This window comes from Typopeltis vanoorti, chromosome 12 (genome assembly GCF_054136105.1).
Source record: "Typopeltis vanoorti isolate ZY-2024b chromosome 12, IOZ_Tvanoo_1.0, whole genome shotgun sequence".
Lineage (NCBI taxonomy): Eukaryota > Metazoa > Arthropoda > Arachnida > Uropygi > Thelyphonidae > Typopeltis > Typopeltis vanoorti.
This window is the reverse complement of record NC_143560.1, coordinates 120,485,856-120,503,973: the sequence shown is the minus strand read 5'-3', so window position 1 is coordinate 120,503,973 and position 18,118 is coordinate 120,485,856. Positions and strand designations below refer to the sequence as shown.

General features: G+C 35.3%; 1 protein-coding gene across 2 annotated transcripts in view; it reads left to right on the top strand.

Annotated features, from left to right (window-relative positions):
- Rad23 (UV excision repair protein Rad23) overlaps positions 1–18,118 on the top strand; it is a 114,324-nt gene that overhangs the window by 53,716 nt on the left and 42,490 nt on the right. For both annotated transcript variants that reach the window (XM_090401449.1, XM_090401450.1), the window contains exons 4-5: positions 6,865–7,097; positions 11,504–11,687. In XM_090401449.1, the coding sequence (XP_090257575.1) occupies positions 6,865–7,097; positions 11,504–11,687 (417 nt within the window). The remainder of the gene's footprint in view (positions 1–6,864; positions 7,098–11,503; positions 11,688–18,118) is intronic.

Here is an 18,118-nt window from a genome sequence, read left to right as displayed (position 1 = left end):
TAATGCTTAAATAGCAATATGATGTGGCAGTTCCATATGTAAAATCAACGTTGATAGATTTGATCTTTCACTCATGTGGTAGCAAGTCTGTATGCTTGGGTGATAGTGGAATTGCTTCCAGAGAAATCAAAACAAAAAGTATTTTAAATTTGCAGTTAAGGAAAAAAAAAATGTTATGCTTTGAGTGCTTAAGATGCTAGTACATCATTAAGGTGTTGTACTAGCACCTTATTTGTTTTTGATATGTTTGGACTACATCTTCTGGACTATCAACACAGAAGATCTTGGTTTTAACATTAAAACATCCAACCATACCATGCAAATAACTGACCTTAGCTTTGCTGACAATGTTGTACTTATTGATACAGAACCAACAAATGCACAGAAACATCTCAGTCTACTAGAGGCACAGGCTAAACTTATTGGTCTGCAGATCAACATCCAAAAATCCAAAGTATTCTCAATAGGTTGTGAAAACTTTATACTTCATATCAACAATAAACTCTTAGAAAGAGTAAAGGATTTTCGATACCTTGGATCGTACATCAGCAATACAGAAAATGATATCAGAAAACGCAAACAGCTTGCTCTAGTCTTCCATAACAAACTCTTCCCCATCTGGAAATTATCATTAGTATCATTAAAGACAAACTTAAGACTATACTATGCAACCAGTATCCATCTTCTTGTATGGTCAAACCTAGACAATAAGCACCAAAAAAACTACACAGATCTAAATAACTCCTTTGGAACTGCATGTCTCAGACTGATCCTTGGATACACCTGGATGGACCGCATCACTAACACTGCTGTGCTAAATCTGCTAAGCAAGAACCACTTGCCAGTATAGTCAAAAATCTACAACTCAGATGGCTTGGGCATCAACTCAGACATCCTGAAGTCTCGCCCTATTTAGAATCCTTCATCCTGTACAAACCAGAAGATGGCAAATGCAGTAGAGGAAGACAATTTTGGCAATACATATGTGAAACCATCAGTAGGCTGAAGTGCAAAACTCTATCTGACATCTATCAGTTAGCTCAAGATAGAGAGACATGGAAGACCATAATTTGCAATATTTAATTTTTAATATAAATTTCTTTTCCCCTTTTCACATTGTATCATGTTGTGAATAAACTATGTATGTATGCTTTGAGTATTGAATCACCTGTATTTGAATACAGGAGGCTCAGTATTCAAATATGTAATTCCAGATTATTGACCATATTTAATGTTTTAGGAGGTAGGGGGATTTCTTCCTCTAAAACTCAAATTTATACCTCTCCTTCCCTTTTCCCAAAAATGAAGAGCATATAATGCACTGGTTGGTGGCCTTAGTTGATTTGACTCTAACTTTTAACCAAATCCCAAACAGTTGTCTGAGTCTTTTATGCTGCAGGCCTTATCAAAACAGCTACTAATCATCTGGTTTAGTGGTTTGGAGAAATTTTTGGCTATATTTGTCTTCCAAACCTTAATGCCCGTTTGCATAGTATTGGGCAGTTTTTCACTTATATTTATTTCACATTTTTAGTTTGTTTTATTTATTTATTAATTTTGTATTTGTTTTATTATCATACATTGTCACCACTCTCAGCTTATTTGTTTGAATAGCCTTTCCCTCTGAATTTGCCAATTCCTGGATGATAGGTCAAACAAACTTTTTGTTGGGAGCTGAACATAATATTGGTTTTTAGAATTAAAATATATGAAATTGTTTTTTTAATTAATTTTTTTTTACTAGCTTTTAACTCAGATCCCTTAGTTTAATATAGTATTAGTGTTTGATCCAAGCCTCCATGAAGTCCAAAGCCATTACAGGAGATGAGACCCTCACACACCACAATTAACTATCATATCTTATCATGAAGATGTTCAACAAAGGCTCATCCACCACTCACTCTGTCAACACATTCCATTCATTGAATGAATAGAATGCATTGGTAAAAATCTCCTTTTCACTTCACTTGACTTTTTACTCACATGATCTTTTTTACAGTTTCTAGGGATGAGCTCTCTCTCTCTCTCGTTATCTATTACCTTTTGCAGTAGTCCTCTCTATCTGATTTACTTCTCTCATTAGCTAGATTACAATACACCCTCTGTCCAAAAAGAAACCGAACTTTGCGAAAATAGAAGAAACTAGTGGCGTCACCTGTTGTATCTTTTTGTTGTCGAAAGCAGCAACCTTCATTAGCGTTGTGTCAACTGTTTATGACATTTGTTTTATTAGAAGCCGAGTTATAGTGCCAAGAGTGACAGTGTGTTTTGATGAACAGTCGGTCGTCATGATGTTCATGCCATATGTGATGAATTCTCACTATCAATAGCATCAAAACTTTGAGATAAAACTCACCATTGACCATTTGGTCAGGCGGAACGAATTCTTTGTGGATAATGTCCTTGGAATCGTAGAAACAAATCAGCAATGTCTTTACTTTTGATTTCTCCAAGCGACTTTTTTTCGGATGCCCTCTTCTGGTGGTCTCCACTCAGCACTTTAGCACTTTGTTTTGGGCTCATACTCAAAACACCGTGTTTCGTCACCAGTAACGATCGTTTCAAGGAAGTCTGAGTCCTTAAGAGCGGTTTTAATGAGGTCCTTACAGTGTTCAATTCGATACTTTTTTTTTTTTTTGGCGTCGGTCAACTTGTGGGAAAGAAATCGCGAAGGTCCAAACTCTTGGTCAAAATGTTGTGCACAATTTATTTTGGAATTCCCAATTCATCTTCAACCAATCTCACGCACGATTTCGGATTCTTTGATGAAATCACGCACTTTTTGGATGTTAACTTCACTCAGTCCAGTTTTTAGATGGCCCGGCTTTTCGTCGTCCTCAAACGTCTTACAACCACTTTGAAATCGCTTAAACCACTTGTAAACTTGAGTACAGGATAAGCATTCATCACCGTATGCTTTTTGAAGCATTCGATGCGTTTCGGTAAAATGTTTACAAGTTTAACACAAAAGTCAATCACAGCTGTCTGTTTGAAACTCATTTTCTGACCATTCGTCAAAACACACTGTCACTCTTGGCACTATAACTCGGCTTCTAATGAAATAAATGTCATAAACAGTTGGAACAACACTAAGAAAGGTTGCCACCTGTTGTATCTTTTTGTTGTTGAAAGCTTCTTCTATTTTTGAAAAGTTCGGTTTCTTTTTGGACAGAGGGTGTAAAACTGTAGTCATACCATACATTAAAGGTATATCAGATAAAATAAACAGAATACTACAGAAATACAACCTTAATGCCACCTTTAAACCTCCTGCAAAATTAAAATACTTGTTCAACTCATCCAAGGATCCATTTGGCCCATCCTGCAGTATACTGTATTCATTACACCTGTAATTTGCCCTATATAGGTGAAACAGGGAGCACAATTCCTATCAGAAAAAAAGGACCACAAACAGCATATTAAATTTAATAATTATGGTAAATCTCGCCCTTCTGATAATGCCCTGAATACTCTACATAGAATTGACTGGAAAGATACCTGTTGTTTACATCACATAAAAATGTGGTATGAACATAAATTTAAGGAGGCCTGTGAAATTCTCATCAATCACCCTAATCTTAACAGTGTTATTGTTACTGTCAGCCTTGACCACAGTACTAACTAATATCAATAGCATGAACTCACTTTCCAAATTCTTACTTCACTTCATATCTAAAAAAGTCTCAGTGGTCAATTTCATATTTGCAAGGAGAAACATAGAGCACCAGTCCCACAGCCAGGGCTCCACAAATTATGTAAAATCCTACTCACCAGGAAAAAAATGCACTTGCCAAAATCTCGCACCCCGTGGAATCTATAACGGTCTTTCTTTGGACAGGCATGATATACTTTCGATTCTCCAAATAATATGGATGGCACATATTCTATCCACTTGGCATTTTGGTGTAAAAGTTACCGTATAAGACGCACTTTTTTTCTTTGACAATAGGTCTGAAAAACAGAGTGTGTCTTATACGCCGATACTCAGTTTTTTATTATTTTCTCTGTTCTGAGTTACACGATTTCTTTATTGCTTCCTTGCAGTGTGTGTGAGAGCGGTGTTTCTCAAACTTCGGACATCCACGTTCGTATGATTGGTGCAGTATTAACAAAGATCATGCTACTAAATTACTAAGTCAAGCCGAAAGTTGAGTTGAAATGCTAATTCTCTTCAACCGAATTCCTTATATAATATCTGAAACACATTCACTATATATTTCTTCGTTTTAACACGTTCACTCAAACGAAACCATATGTTGCACCGGCAACATATGGTTTTGCTTGAGTCATACAGCATTTTCTATGGGAGGGGGACATGCGATTCATTAGTTAGTGCCGTTTTTATCCCAGTTGTCTCTAATTGTACTGTTTGTGGAGAAACATATTACACAGCCTGCAGATGTCTCTGTACCTTATTCAGTGATAAAATAGGAATGTTTTACGATCTCGAACTTCACGGATATATTGAATATTATTCTATGCGTTAATGATTCATAGCCAAAAATTGCCACGGACCCCCTGAAGACCTTTCACGTACCACACTTTGAGAAACACCGATGTAGAGTTCAGTGGATGCGCATGCACTGTCATAGACGATCACAGCTGTGTCCTGTTCATTTAAACTTTCCAGTTGTTGTCGCAGTTGTGAACGGTGATAAATTTCTGCTGTTAAATTTTCTCTAAATTTCTTGGCAAATTATGGCTGAAAAACGTCAGCATTGTTACAATATTGCATACAAGCTACGTGTGATTGCGTATGCTAAAGAACATGGAAACAGGGCTGCAGAGAGGCATTTCGGACTGCCCCAACTGAGAAATTGATAAGAACTTGGCAGAATCAGGAAGAGGATTTAATAAAAACATCTCACAGTAAACGTAACCTACGAAGTGGAACTGCAAAATGGCCAGAACTTGAAACAGAACTGAATACTTGGATTTTTAGACCACAGGAAGCGGGACTTTCAGTGTCTATAAAAATGATTATTCATCAAGCGAAAGGAATCTCCAACTTTACTGGATCAACATCATGGTGTTCAAGATTCATGAAGAGAAACCAGCTGTGTATGCAGACTAAAACAAAAATATCACAAAAGATGCCAGCCGAATATGAAGAAAAAACTATTGAATTCCATCAATTCATCATTAACGCAAGGAAACGAGAAAATTTTGAACTTGCCAAATAGGAAACATGGAAGAGGTTCCGCTGACTTTTGATGTGCCTTTAAACAAAACTGTAGATTCCAAGGGCACTAAAAGTATTACTATTAAAACTTCGGGACACGAGAAAACTCACTACATGGTTGTTTTATCCTGCTGTGCTGATGGAACAAAATTGCCGCCACTGTTGATTTTTAAAAGGAAGATGCTACCCAAAGAAAAACTGCTTAAAGGAGTGTTTGTACATGTCCATGCAAAAGGCTGGATGGATGGAGGAGGAATGAAGTTATGGATAGATAAAATTTGGTCTAGGCACCCTGGTGAACTGTTGAAGAAGCCTGCCATGCTAGTATGGAATCAGTTTTGTTCTCACAGAACAGATGATGTTACAAATAAACGCAAGGAATTGGAAACTCAGTTAGCCGTAATTCCAGGAGGTCTAACTAGTCAGCTTCAACCTTTAAATGTCAGTTTTAATAAACCATTTAAGGGATTTATGAAGGAGAAGTGGAACAGCTGGATGCAGTCTTCAGATTTTGAGGTTATGCCATCAGGAAGAAGGAAGAGGCCTAGCATTTTGCAAGTTTGTGAGTGGGTCAAAGCTTCATGGGTTGCTGTGAAAACTGAGACAGTGATTAAATCATTTAAGAAGTGTGGCATTAGTAATGCACTAGATAGTACAGAGGACAATTTGTTGAATGAGGACTCAGATTCTGATTTAGAAGAGGTTTCAAGTGTCTCTTTATTTAGCTCTGGAGATGAATTTCTGGGTTTTGACGAAGAAGATTAAAAGGTGGGTAGTCTTTCCTAGTTAGATTAGGTATTTGTTGAAAGTAGACCTACTTATTACTTTATATTTGAAATACTGTAAATTCATTATAATATTCAGTGATAAAGTTTTTTTCCTAAAAAATGTGTACAAAAAAGGGGGTGCATCCTATACGCCGGCAAATACGGTAATTATAATTAGGACTGTAAGCAATCCAGGATATCATAACTCTGATATAACACTCTTGTTAAATTATTGATTAGACCACCACTTTTGCTGTATTAAAACTACCTTTATGGATTTGTTCTTTGATGATGTTAGTAATAAAATATAGCTTTTGGTGTAGGGTTTTTTTTTTTTTTTTTTTTTTTTTTTTTTTTTCCCTTCTTTCCCCGCTAGTGATCAGGCCAGTAAAATGACAGTTAATCGAATCATTGTCGCTTTGGCTTACTGTTAGAAATGGAATATAGCTTGTCTTTGTATATATGTGTATACACCAGATGATGACCTTAATATGAAGACTATGAAGGTTGAAATGTCAGGAAATTAAAGTAATCATTCCTAACACTGTAGTTGCCATAATTTTACTAAAATGAATGAACTGTATGAAATATTGTTGTCCTAATATAATTTGGAAATTCAGTAACATTTTGAAATGTTACATACAGAGAATATTAAATATAATACCTTTCCTTAAATGTTAATTAAAATAGGAACAGTTATTGCACATTCTGCAGATTAAATTAGTTTGCTGTAGCTGAACAAGCCAGTACTGACAGTCTTAAATACATTAGAGAATTGTAATATAGGTTTTTCATGTTAAAATTGTTTAGGTGCCTTATACACTTGTTTGATTACAAAACATCCCCAACATTTTCACAAGTGTCAAAAAGAGTTAAACAAGTTTTATATACAAGTTAAAATATTATTCTACATAGCCTAAACCTTTACCATCAGAAGCTGCTTCTAGTGAAATAGCCACATCGCAGAATGCAACCATCTCGACTAATCCGGCCCAGTCATCTTCAGTAGTTACTGCTTCACAGTCAGCATCGGATGAGACAGCAGTAGTTAGTAATTCAGAGGTTGTTTCAGAAGACTTGAATCCATCAGAAGAAAGGCAGCCTGAAAAAAAGGAAGAAGAAGGTGAAGAGCCATCCTCTAACACAAGGTGAGATCTACATTTTTTCTAGTCATGAATAATTAATCTGTAATGAGTGGTAGTATGAATCAGTCTTTGGACATGCAATTCTATTTGAGTTTTTTAATCATATTTCTTTGTTGCCTTTCTGTTATTGTTACTTTGAGAACACTAGCTTTAACATAGTGGAATATGGATGTATTGTCATCTCTTAAATTAAACTATACATTTTCATCATAGTGCTGTTGTGTAGTTCCCATCATGTATTTTATTTTTCTAAGAAAATTTCTTGAATGAGTTGAACCTCTAGTAACTCAAGTTTTTTATTTTTTTCTCTTTTGCTTATCATTTCCATAATTATTATTAATGTTCACAGTCTTTCTTTTCTTATGTGCTTAGAATACATAACGAATGAATAAGCGGAAAGCAATATACTTTATTGCCTTAAAATTTAGATTATTGATTATCATTAACTGCTATGATTTTTGAAATAACACACACACAGTTACTGAATTAGAAACCTTTATACAGATGTATGTAAACACCATTTACACAGCATTTATGCAAAATATTGGTCATGTGCATCATCATAAGTTTTGGCAACTATTTAAGAATGCTGCTGGTCAATAATCACAATAGGAAAAACAAAGGATCTTTTGGAGTTTGATAAAGGGCTTCTTGTGGGTGCCCATCTGGCTAGAGCCACGATTTTGAAAACAGCAGAGCTGGACTGGTTTCTCTGATGGAGAGATATCGTGGATATTTAATCAGTGGAAAAATATGTTTTTGTCTAACATTGCTTGTCTCAGAGGCATAACTGTGATCCTAAGAAAGTCTGTCAGGAAAGAGTGCTGTCTTCTGAGAAGGCGTGAATGGATAAGCGGAACTTCCTGCATGCAGCAACCTGGCCATTTAATCAAAGCCATTCTCGACCCATATCTCACCATACTATGTGCAGAAAATTGAAGACGATTGGTATTGGCAGTCATATGCCTATATGGAAATCACTGATTTCTGCGAAGAATTAGAAAGTTCATCTACAGTAGTGACTGGACACTGGAAGACTAGAAAAAAGTCGTGTGTGTGATCTGATGAGTCATGGCTCACTGTGTTCTGTACTGATGGTAGGCAGAGAGTTTGGCAGGAGCCCCATGAAGCAATGAACCCAGTTTGCCTTGTAAACGCAACTCAAGATTCTGGAGGTGGTGTCATTGTGTGGGGCATATTCTGTTGGTATAGAATGGGTCCCCTGATATTGCTGGAAGGTCAGATGTCCTCTGGGGAATATATGAACATTGATGCCGATCAAGTCCTTCCAGCAGGTGGCAGTTCTTTCATGGACGACAGTGCTACTGTCCATCATGCAAGAATTGTTCAGCAGTGGTTCATTGAGCATGATAGCAACTTCAACTAACTTCTTGGGCCACCACAAAGTTCAAATCTGTAAATTCCATTGGGAATATGTGGGACATGTTAGAAAAAACAGATCCGAGAGCAAAGTCCTCTTCTGTCAAATCTGAGCCAGTTAAAGTACTGGTGAATGTTGTAGATGTAATTAAACACCTTATGGACTCTATGTCAAACCGCTTATGTTCTGTAATTCAGGCTAAAGGAGATCTAACATGGTACTTAAAGTTTCTAATTCATTGTCCAGTGTGTGTGTGTGTGTGTGTGTGTGTGTGTGTGTGTGTGTGTGTGTGTGTGTGTGTTAGGGCCAAAGTCCAAAATCTGGCCAAATCATTCAGCCAAAGTCTGAAAATAAGGAGCATCTTAAGTCTGTTCTTATCATTTCATACTCTGCCCAGTCAATTCTTTGGCCAACAGTCTACAGCCAATTCTATTGACCATAAGCTGTTGGCCAAAGTAAGAAGTTACTTTAATAAGTCATAATAATAATAATATTATTATTATTTAAAGTCTGGGAAGTCGGGAACTCATTGAGGGAGGCCATACTATTCGCACCAGCTGTCACACCTGTTCTTGACTTCATTCACGCTACTTGCACACACAACATCCAACGGCAATCCATTCCAATCTCATACTACTCTATGAGAGAATCATATAGCCCTAACCCCCTTCTTAACAGCATTCATTCTCAATTTCCATGGATGCCCTTGTGTCCTTTCTCCATCCTCCATTAAATGAAAAATTCTTTCTACTGAAATTCTGTATAATCCTTTCAGAAGTTTGTAAGTCTCAATCATATCACTCCTATTCTCTTTTTTGCTAGTGTCACAGCCTAATTAATCTAGTTAGGATTAATTAACTACGTAGATTTAGTTTACCGGTATACAGGGCTAGAGCATGTAGCTTGGTTCCTTATACGCTTGTATCCTTCTGATGATGACCTCGATACAGGGTCGAAACATCAAGTTTTATTTTATTAGTAATTAATAAAATAATCTGTTCAACACGTGTTTTTGTCTCCCTAAATCTATAAATATAATTGCTTAATTAATTAAGCCTATTAATTGTTAATAGACTTTTCTGGGGCACAGTTCCCTAAAGTCACACAAAGTTTGTGAATCTGAGTTGTGGACTTTTCTTGGCATGAAAAATTTTATCACTGCCTGCACCTCTGTGTCTTTGAATTTCTTAAACCTCTGATACATCTTCTTATATATTGTAAAAGAAAAAGAACAAATTATTACAATTTGATGAAACATGGAAGTTAAAGAGTTTTAAGATGTTCTTTCTTGTGGTTATATCAGTTGCTTTAATATCATGTTTGTTCTAAGTGTTTATCTGAACTTTTCAGCTCCCCCCTCATATGGGAATAATAACAATTTCTAACATTCTTAATTAACATTACATTACATTAATTCTTAATTAAAGTAGCATCCCTTTTATATAAATTCTTACAGCATATTTTGTATGCAGTATGACCAGTGTGTAAGTTATTGATATTATTTGAAGAAAAAAAAATCCTAATTCCTTTTATTCTCAAAGGTAGTAAGTAAGGTGCTTTTAGGCCTGATTATTTGAAGATCGGTGGGGAGCCAATATCCACCCATTGGTGCACTGATAATTGGCTCCAAAGCAGCCACTGATTTCATAAACATCAAGGGATACAGAGAGAGTATGGCAGACAACTGTTGTCATTTTGGGGTAGTCCGTAATCCTGAACTATGTATTATTGTTTGAAAATAGTGGCGGTTGTATCAATTTTTGTGAGTTGTGAGATTAAAAACCCTAACTTCTAGGGAGGAAAAATCCCTGCTTTCTTCTGTCAAAAATAAACTAATTTAAAACCTGTCTGGGGAGAAAAAAAAAAAAAAAAAAAGACCTACAAAAAGTTTTTCCAGTCATTGACTAGAATCAATCTCTTCCAACAGTCTTTCTTCTATTTCTAGCAGCTTACTGCTTTAGAAGCAAATGCTATTTCCACAGTGGCACACAGGCATCCATTGATATTATTCAGAGATCAAAAATTCATGCATCAAGCCTGGTCATTTACAGTGTTAATTAACATTTATGACACAAGTTCAATAGTTGTGATTTTATTTTTTATTTTTTTCTCACATTGCTGTGTTATTTTCACTATATAGCATTTCTGCAATTTGAATCAACAGTTTCACTCCAAACACAGGTGCATATAGATATAACTCATTCATTTAGTGCTAGGTTCATATTATTTCAGATTGTTTACTATGAAGGTAATCTAACTGAAACCAAAACTTTTTTTTTATACAGATTCTGAATTACAGATTTCTTTAAATTCTTTCCATTCAGAACACTATGGATTATTGTATTATTATTGTACCCTTGTATAATTTTAAGTCATTATGTCACTAAAATGGCCAGTGGTCTTTAAACTGAAATTGAAATAATTGACAAATTTTAGTGAATATACCAAATGGAAAAAAAAAAAAAAAGAAAAAAAAAAATCTGATATCATGTTATGCGTTTTTCAAATTGTACCTTAAAGAAAGAAAAGGATCAACTGTTTTTGTTATATTGAGAGGCTTTATATATCCAGCTTTCACTAGACTATTTTCATGATTGTTCGCACTGTACATTTCCATGACTATATCAGTTGTTTTCACTCAGTGTTATTATCAAATTGTTATATTATTCATTATATCTGCTATGTTAATTATTTTACTAATAATAGTGCAAAGTCATACATGAAATGTCATATCATAAATAACATAGATGTTGCTCCTCATCAAAAAAATATTTTTTGCTAAATTTTATCCCATATTTATTGCAGCAGTTATTTAGTTTGGATTACATCTTGGAGAATGGAAGGATTTATTTTTAAAAAATGTCATCTTCATATAGAGTAAAGCCTAGTTTTGATACCTATTGCTCCAAAATTAATCTTGTTAATATGGTCGGATTCCTTGTTATATCAGTAGATTTACATTAAATAAAATATAAGAAGATGAAAATTAAATTTAAAAAATAAATAAATCAACTGTTTCATTTTCTAGTTCCAGTCCAGTAGATAGTGCCTCACTAAATTTGTCAGCTGCAGAATCTACTCTTGTTTTGGGTGAAGAATATCAAAAAATGGTGCAGCAAATAATGGAAATGGGTTATGAAAAGGATCAAGTTGAAAGAGCTCTAAGGGCTAGTTTCAATAATCCTGACAGAGCTGTTGAGTACTTACTTTCTGTAAGTTTTATTATTTTTTAGTTGTAAGTAATTAAAATTTACATAGTATAGTCCATGGAAAAATCCCATAATGAAAAAATACAGAAAGATGGCATTGTCTACCAGTATACTATCAATAACAGTTTAATATAAGGATTAAAAATACTAGTGTGCAGGAATAATAACCTGATTCGGTGTAATTTGGTGGGTGTATATCCTCATAAATTATGATTCAGTATACCACACCTAATTGTGATGTACTGAGTCATTTGGTAGGGGGTATACATCCATATACAAAAGGAAAGAGTCCTTGAGCCTTTTGCATTATGTTTAACTCCCATTCCAAAAAGAAAAATAGAAAAAAAAAAAAAAAAGAAATGTATAACATAAAAAATGCTTTAATAAACACGAAAAAAATTAGCACTTAACATTTTTCTCCTCATCATGAAGTCCTTTATCTAAAAAAGAGCTGTTCACATACTGTAAATCTGTACATAAAAATTTTTGAAGCAGTTATAGATGCATGATCTTAAATTCATACTATTAATTTTTAGGGATTATAATATGGAATATTATAATAGCTATTATAATATTCCATATGGAATCATTTTACAAGTGAACTGATGACTGTAGGGTAACTTCTTTTTATATTAGTAATATCAGCATTGCCCACCTTGTAAAATACTCACTTTACAAAAATTCGGACTTACAAAACTTTTCCCGTGAGGCCAAATTATTTTTTCTAATAAAAGAATACACTATCAAACTTTTCTTGCTGTGTCTATGATAGCAACAGAGTACCTGTAATTTGATCTTAACTTCATCATGGCATGTTCATAGCTGTCATCACTTGCTATTTTTTGTTAATGAATTTTAGAGCTGTAAATATGACTCAAAAGAGACAAAAATGCAGTAAGAGTGATAAGACCATTTGATTTTGAAATGAAGATGGTAAAGAAATGTGAAGGAGGAAAACATTATTAAACATAATGTATTACCATGATCTTGCAGTATAAGCAGTCAGTGTAGCAATAAAGGATGCTGATCATATACATTACTAGTTTTATTGGAAAGAAGTCAGTGGACACCATAGTGTGAAGAACAAGCAGCCATGACACTCACCTTAATAAGATGTAGCAGTTCCTTTTGCTGCAATGACTGCAACAACCCTACGGGCATACTTTCCACAAGCATACAATAGTGATCAATGAGAACTTTGGACCATTCCTCCTGTAGGCATGTAATGAGGGCCTGGACCGTTGTGGGGGTGGACATCTCTTGACCTCATCTGACCCTCCAGCTCATTTCACAGATGTTCATTAGAGGTTCAGATCAGGGCTCTGTGGGAGCCAGTCAAGTGTGGTGATTTTATGTAACTTGTGGGTGGAGGGGGGGGGAGCATACAAAATATTATGATAGTATTGTATGAAGAGTTTATGTGATTACTAAATTCCTATTTACAAATTTTGGTCTTTTAAAGTCATTTTATACTGTATTGATCTGCCATCGCTGGATTAACTATTAAGCAAAATAAGCATGTGCTTATGGCACATAGGGAAGTCAGGAACCACAGTTTCTCCCCTAGTTATCATGCCCTTTACTCTCAGCTTCAGTTAAATGATTGAATGATTGTACTAATCTTCTGTGTTTCACTTTAATCTGAATTCTTAAAAAACATTTTTTTTGGTATGGTGAGTGATTAAAGTTTGAATGTGTCAGATCTTATTTTGCCTTATAATCTTTAGGAGGGCGATTAAAAATCTTTTTCAATTTTCAATAAATTTTTGTATTTGCATTTCTTCTCTTATAACAATTTTATTAAAAAATGCATAAAACAGTGTTGAAAATTTGCTGATATTATTGCTATTTAGTGTTAAATATAATTTAATAAGAGGGTTATCAGTCAGTTCTTTCCGACGGCATGGCCGCCTCGATCCCCGGACATCATCCATGTGACTTTTAGCTGTGGGAGTATTTGAAATCCGTTGTGTTTGGTGGCATTCTCAACTTGCATGTCTTGAAACATGCTCTACAGCTGAGCGTAAGGAGTCATCCAATCTGACTCCTTACGCTCAGCTGTAGAGCATGTTGTACACAAGAAAGGTCAGCACATTGAAAATCATGTATGTGGTCCAGGGGACTCTGATTCTGATGAATAAAACGTTATTTCCTATGAGTTCAATCACTACATTAATTTCTGTCTCTCTCGCAAATTGTTTTAGTTTAATTTTTATTATTCTTATTATCATTGTGATGCGGCTGTCGCTTACACCGTCAAAATGTTATTATTCCATTTTATCTGGCCTTTAATGTAATTATTCACTTGTTTTCGGCTCTGCCAGCGCCAAAATTTCCCCTGTCGGCGACTTTTGGTACTTTTTTTTTTTTTTTTTTTTTTTTTTTTTTTTTTTTTTTTTTTGTGGAAATCATCTTCCCATGCCTTCAAAAGTCTCAATATAAAATTTGGTCTCGTTCTGTTTATTGGTTTTGGCTATAGCATCCTCCAAAGAGGGAAAGTTATTTTATGGCCACCCTGTATATATCCAGGTTACATCCGAAAAACTAACAAAAATCCTAAGAAAATATGACCTCACAACTAGTTACAAGCCACATAAAAAATTGGCATCTCTTATCTGCTCTATCTCAGAGAGCTGGTCTGCAAAGGACCTGCAAAGTATACCAGGTCCTTTGCAGTTGCAAACTATCAACTGACCATGATGGAAGAAGGCCACTTTATTACAACTGCAGCGGGTACAGGTATAAGAATAAAATGAAAGATATTATTCCTTGAATCAGCCTCAGTTTTGAAAAACTTCCCAAACCTCAAGAAATTTAGATGCATAATACTATCCCAAAATTGGGAAGCTTACATTCTAAGAGCGTTGGCCCAATTTAGCCTAATGGGGGGGGGGGCATCTTTTAGGACTCTGGGAGTGACCTCAGTTGCCTTTCTTCAGCCTCATTTGCTTAGTGTGAGTGCCTGTGTTCACATATCATTGTTTTGTGATCCCTGAAGATGGCAATGTAACATTGCCGAAATATAGGTAGTTATTAATTAATAATTTTTTTACGTTGTCATTTCCAAAAAAATTAGAAGTAAGACAATTAAAATTATAAAAAAGAAGTAAGACAATTATTAATTAAAATTTTTATAATTAATAATTTTTTTACGTTGTCATTTCCAAAAAAATTAGAAGTAAGACAAATTATTTACAGATGTTTAAATGTCTTTACATTTGTCTAATTTTTCACACGGAAGATCTCAGCATAACTTTCCCTTACTTTTGATAATATCCAGCTCTCCAAACATAATTGGATTTCTCTTCTTCAGCCTCTAAGAACCTTGATGCATCTTTTTATGTTCAGGACCTCTAAAACCTCGGAGATAGCTCTGTGCTATACAGAAAAGGGTACGCCAGTTAAGACTTGCTCTCGCACAGATTCATTCCGGTCTCTCTCTCACACACACACACATATGGATATTTGGTTACTTCCCTGTGTCTCTTCTAGGTGCTTTCATGGAAATATTCTACAGGTCATGTTACCATCATTCCTCCTCTTCATTCCAAGAATGTAATACAAGTATAGCTGTCAATTAACCCATTAACTGCTATGGTCGAGTTAACTTGAGTGCGGGAAAAATGGCAATGTTGCTACATACGAGTTAACTCGATTTGAACTTTCAATGTTTAATACTCATTTAATTTAGTTTGTGAAAGCATTTGAATTAAGCAGGCTTATACTGCCATGTCTTAGGATTAGAAGAAATTAATTTTCAATCTTTTGTCTGCTTTGTGGCACTATCTTCGTTAAAAAATTGTGAGACCATGCACAATGTTATCAGAGCCGTCCTTGACAATAGGAGCCAGGCGATCACATGATGCGGTGATTCCAGAGTTAGTAAAAATGGCTTCGACAAGCAGACAGCAGCGTTCTCTTACTGAGGCAGAATTAGTAGAAGTATTAGAAACTTTACCTTCCGATTTATCAGATTTGAGTGACAGTGACAATGATGATATTTATTTTTTAGAAAATAGTGATAGTGAAAGTTCAGATAACGAATCACCAGCACTAGTGCATCCGCAAAAAAGAAATCGTACTGATGCTTCATTGTTTCAATGGCGCGATAAAAATTTTTGTCCAACAGTTCACCAATTGAATAATGATAATTCAGGTATTTCAGCAATTATACATGATGGGTCAACTGTTTTTTGATTTTTTTTTTTCAAACTATTTTTCCTCCCTCATATAATGCAACATATTGCTGACGAAACTAATAAATATTATGTATTTTTGACTCAGAAACTACCACCAGCATGCCAATCTCGTTTGCAAAAATGGAAAAATACTACCCCAGAGGAATTATATATATTTTTTGGAATCATAATGCTTATGGCTAGGGTAAAAAAAACTAACAATAGCAGAATATTGGTCCAAGGATCCCCTCATAGCTACTCCTCAGTTCACAGACTACATTTCCAGGGACAGATTCCTTTTACTTTTAAATATTTTACATAATGACAATGAAACACAGGTTCCAGGACAAAGACTACACAAACTACAATCAATTATCTGAGAAAAACCTACAGTGAAGTATTTACCCTCTTTTCAAAATATATGTATTGACGAGATACTGTTCAAGGGCTGCCTCCAGTTCAAACAGTACGTTCCTTCGAAAAGACATAGATTCAGGATCAAAGTTTTTGTGTTGTGTTGACTGTGAGACTGGATATGTGTTAGATTTTGTCATGTGTAGTGTACACAGGGGCAACTACAGACATTATTCCAGAAAGTGAATTTGGGATTTCTGGGGCCGTGGTGCAAACCCTAGTGGCAAAGTATTTGCAGAAAGGGCACGCATTGTGGTTAGACATTTGGTTCTGGCCCTCTTCTGCATGACTGACTACATAAAAATGGTACCAATTCATGTGGGACTGTTAGGAAAAACAGGAAGTGGTTGCCGAAACTGAACAAAAAAAGGAAGATAGAATCCAGACACACAGATAATATGATGGTGATAAAATGGATTGATAAACAAGAAGTTTGTATGTTGACCATACTCCACACAGACTCTATGAAACAATCAGGGAAAGTTGACAGGACAACAAACACAGTAATGATGAGACCTGAATGTGTCATGGATTATAATAGGAATATGGGGCTGTGGACAGGACAGACATGATGGTCAGGTCTCTTGAATGTGTGCGAAAAACCTTCAGATGGTATAGAAAATTCTTTTTCCATCTCTTGGATCTCACTGTTTTCAATTCACATATTTTGTATAATGTACATACTGGTGAAAATGTCACATGCTAATTTTCAATTGACTCTCATCAGAGAAATTTTTCAAAAGTTCCACATGCCAAGACCGACCACTATATCTAGACGACCATCACACGGTGACGAACCCCTCAGACTGAGGGAAAGCCATTTCCTAATACCTGTGCCACCCACACCCAAGAAAGCAAATCCCACTAGGCATTGTCATGTGTGTTCAAATACCACATTGGGGCAAAGAGAAAGAAAAGAGAGCCAGTATATGTGTGCCAAATGTGGCATGGCCTTATGTGTACACCCCTGCTTTCAAAATTACCACACACTACCCAAGTATTGAAGTATTTTTGGGGAGGTGTTTCTCACTTGAAGTTAGGTGTGACATTATTTGACATGGATTAAACAAATAAATTTCAAGATAAATTTTGGACATCCCTAACTTGAAAATAAAATTTCTATATAACAGTTTTGTTCAGTGACTTCAATTTATACAAGAAAACAGTGTAAAAATGTGTAATACATTATAGTAACTATTTATATTATTATAAAATATTTTATAATTGTGAAAATAACTCAGCAAGGAGGGTCATACTGGTTATTTAGTATCTCAGCAGTTACAAGGTTAACATTCATTTACAGTCCATCTCCAAACTTACTGATCCAGCTTCTATTCCTCCCCTTTCATATCATATAACTATTCTTTGGAACAGCATCTCCTACTCTGTTTTCCCCAAAGACTGTAACCTTTAGCTGTGCAAGAAACACATTAGTAGATATTAACTTCATATCCTTTTATACAGACATGGCATTAATCTGCTATAGTTTTTATGATCTTTTATGTGTTGGTGTAATATTTGGAGGGAGAGGCATTTCCCCCCCTCTGATAAATCCTTTACCCCCCCACACACACATATAAGCAAACAATTCATGTTGAAATTGCAATATAACAAAGTGCTAACCACCTCTATTGTTATGTTACTACATGTATTGATGTATTATATGTGTATAAAAATACACGTATAAAAAATCCCACTCGGTACGCTTAAACTAAATATATTGCTGGCCTGGTTGGCCAAGTGGTTAGCATATCCGCTTTCCACCCAAAAGGCTGCGGGTTCGAATCCCACTGTGGACACGGATGTTTGTGATTGTGAAAATACTAGTGGTAGATGGGGTTG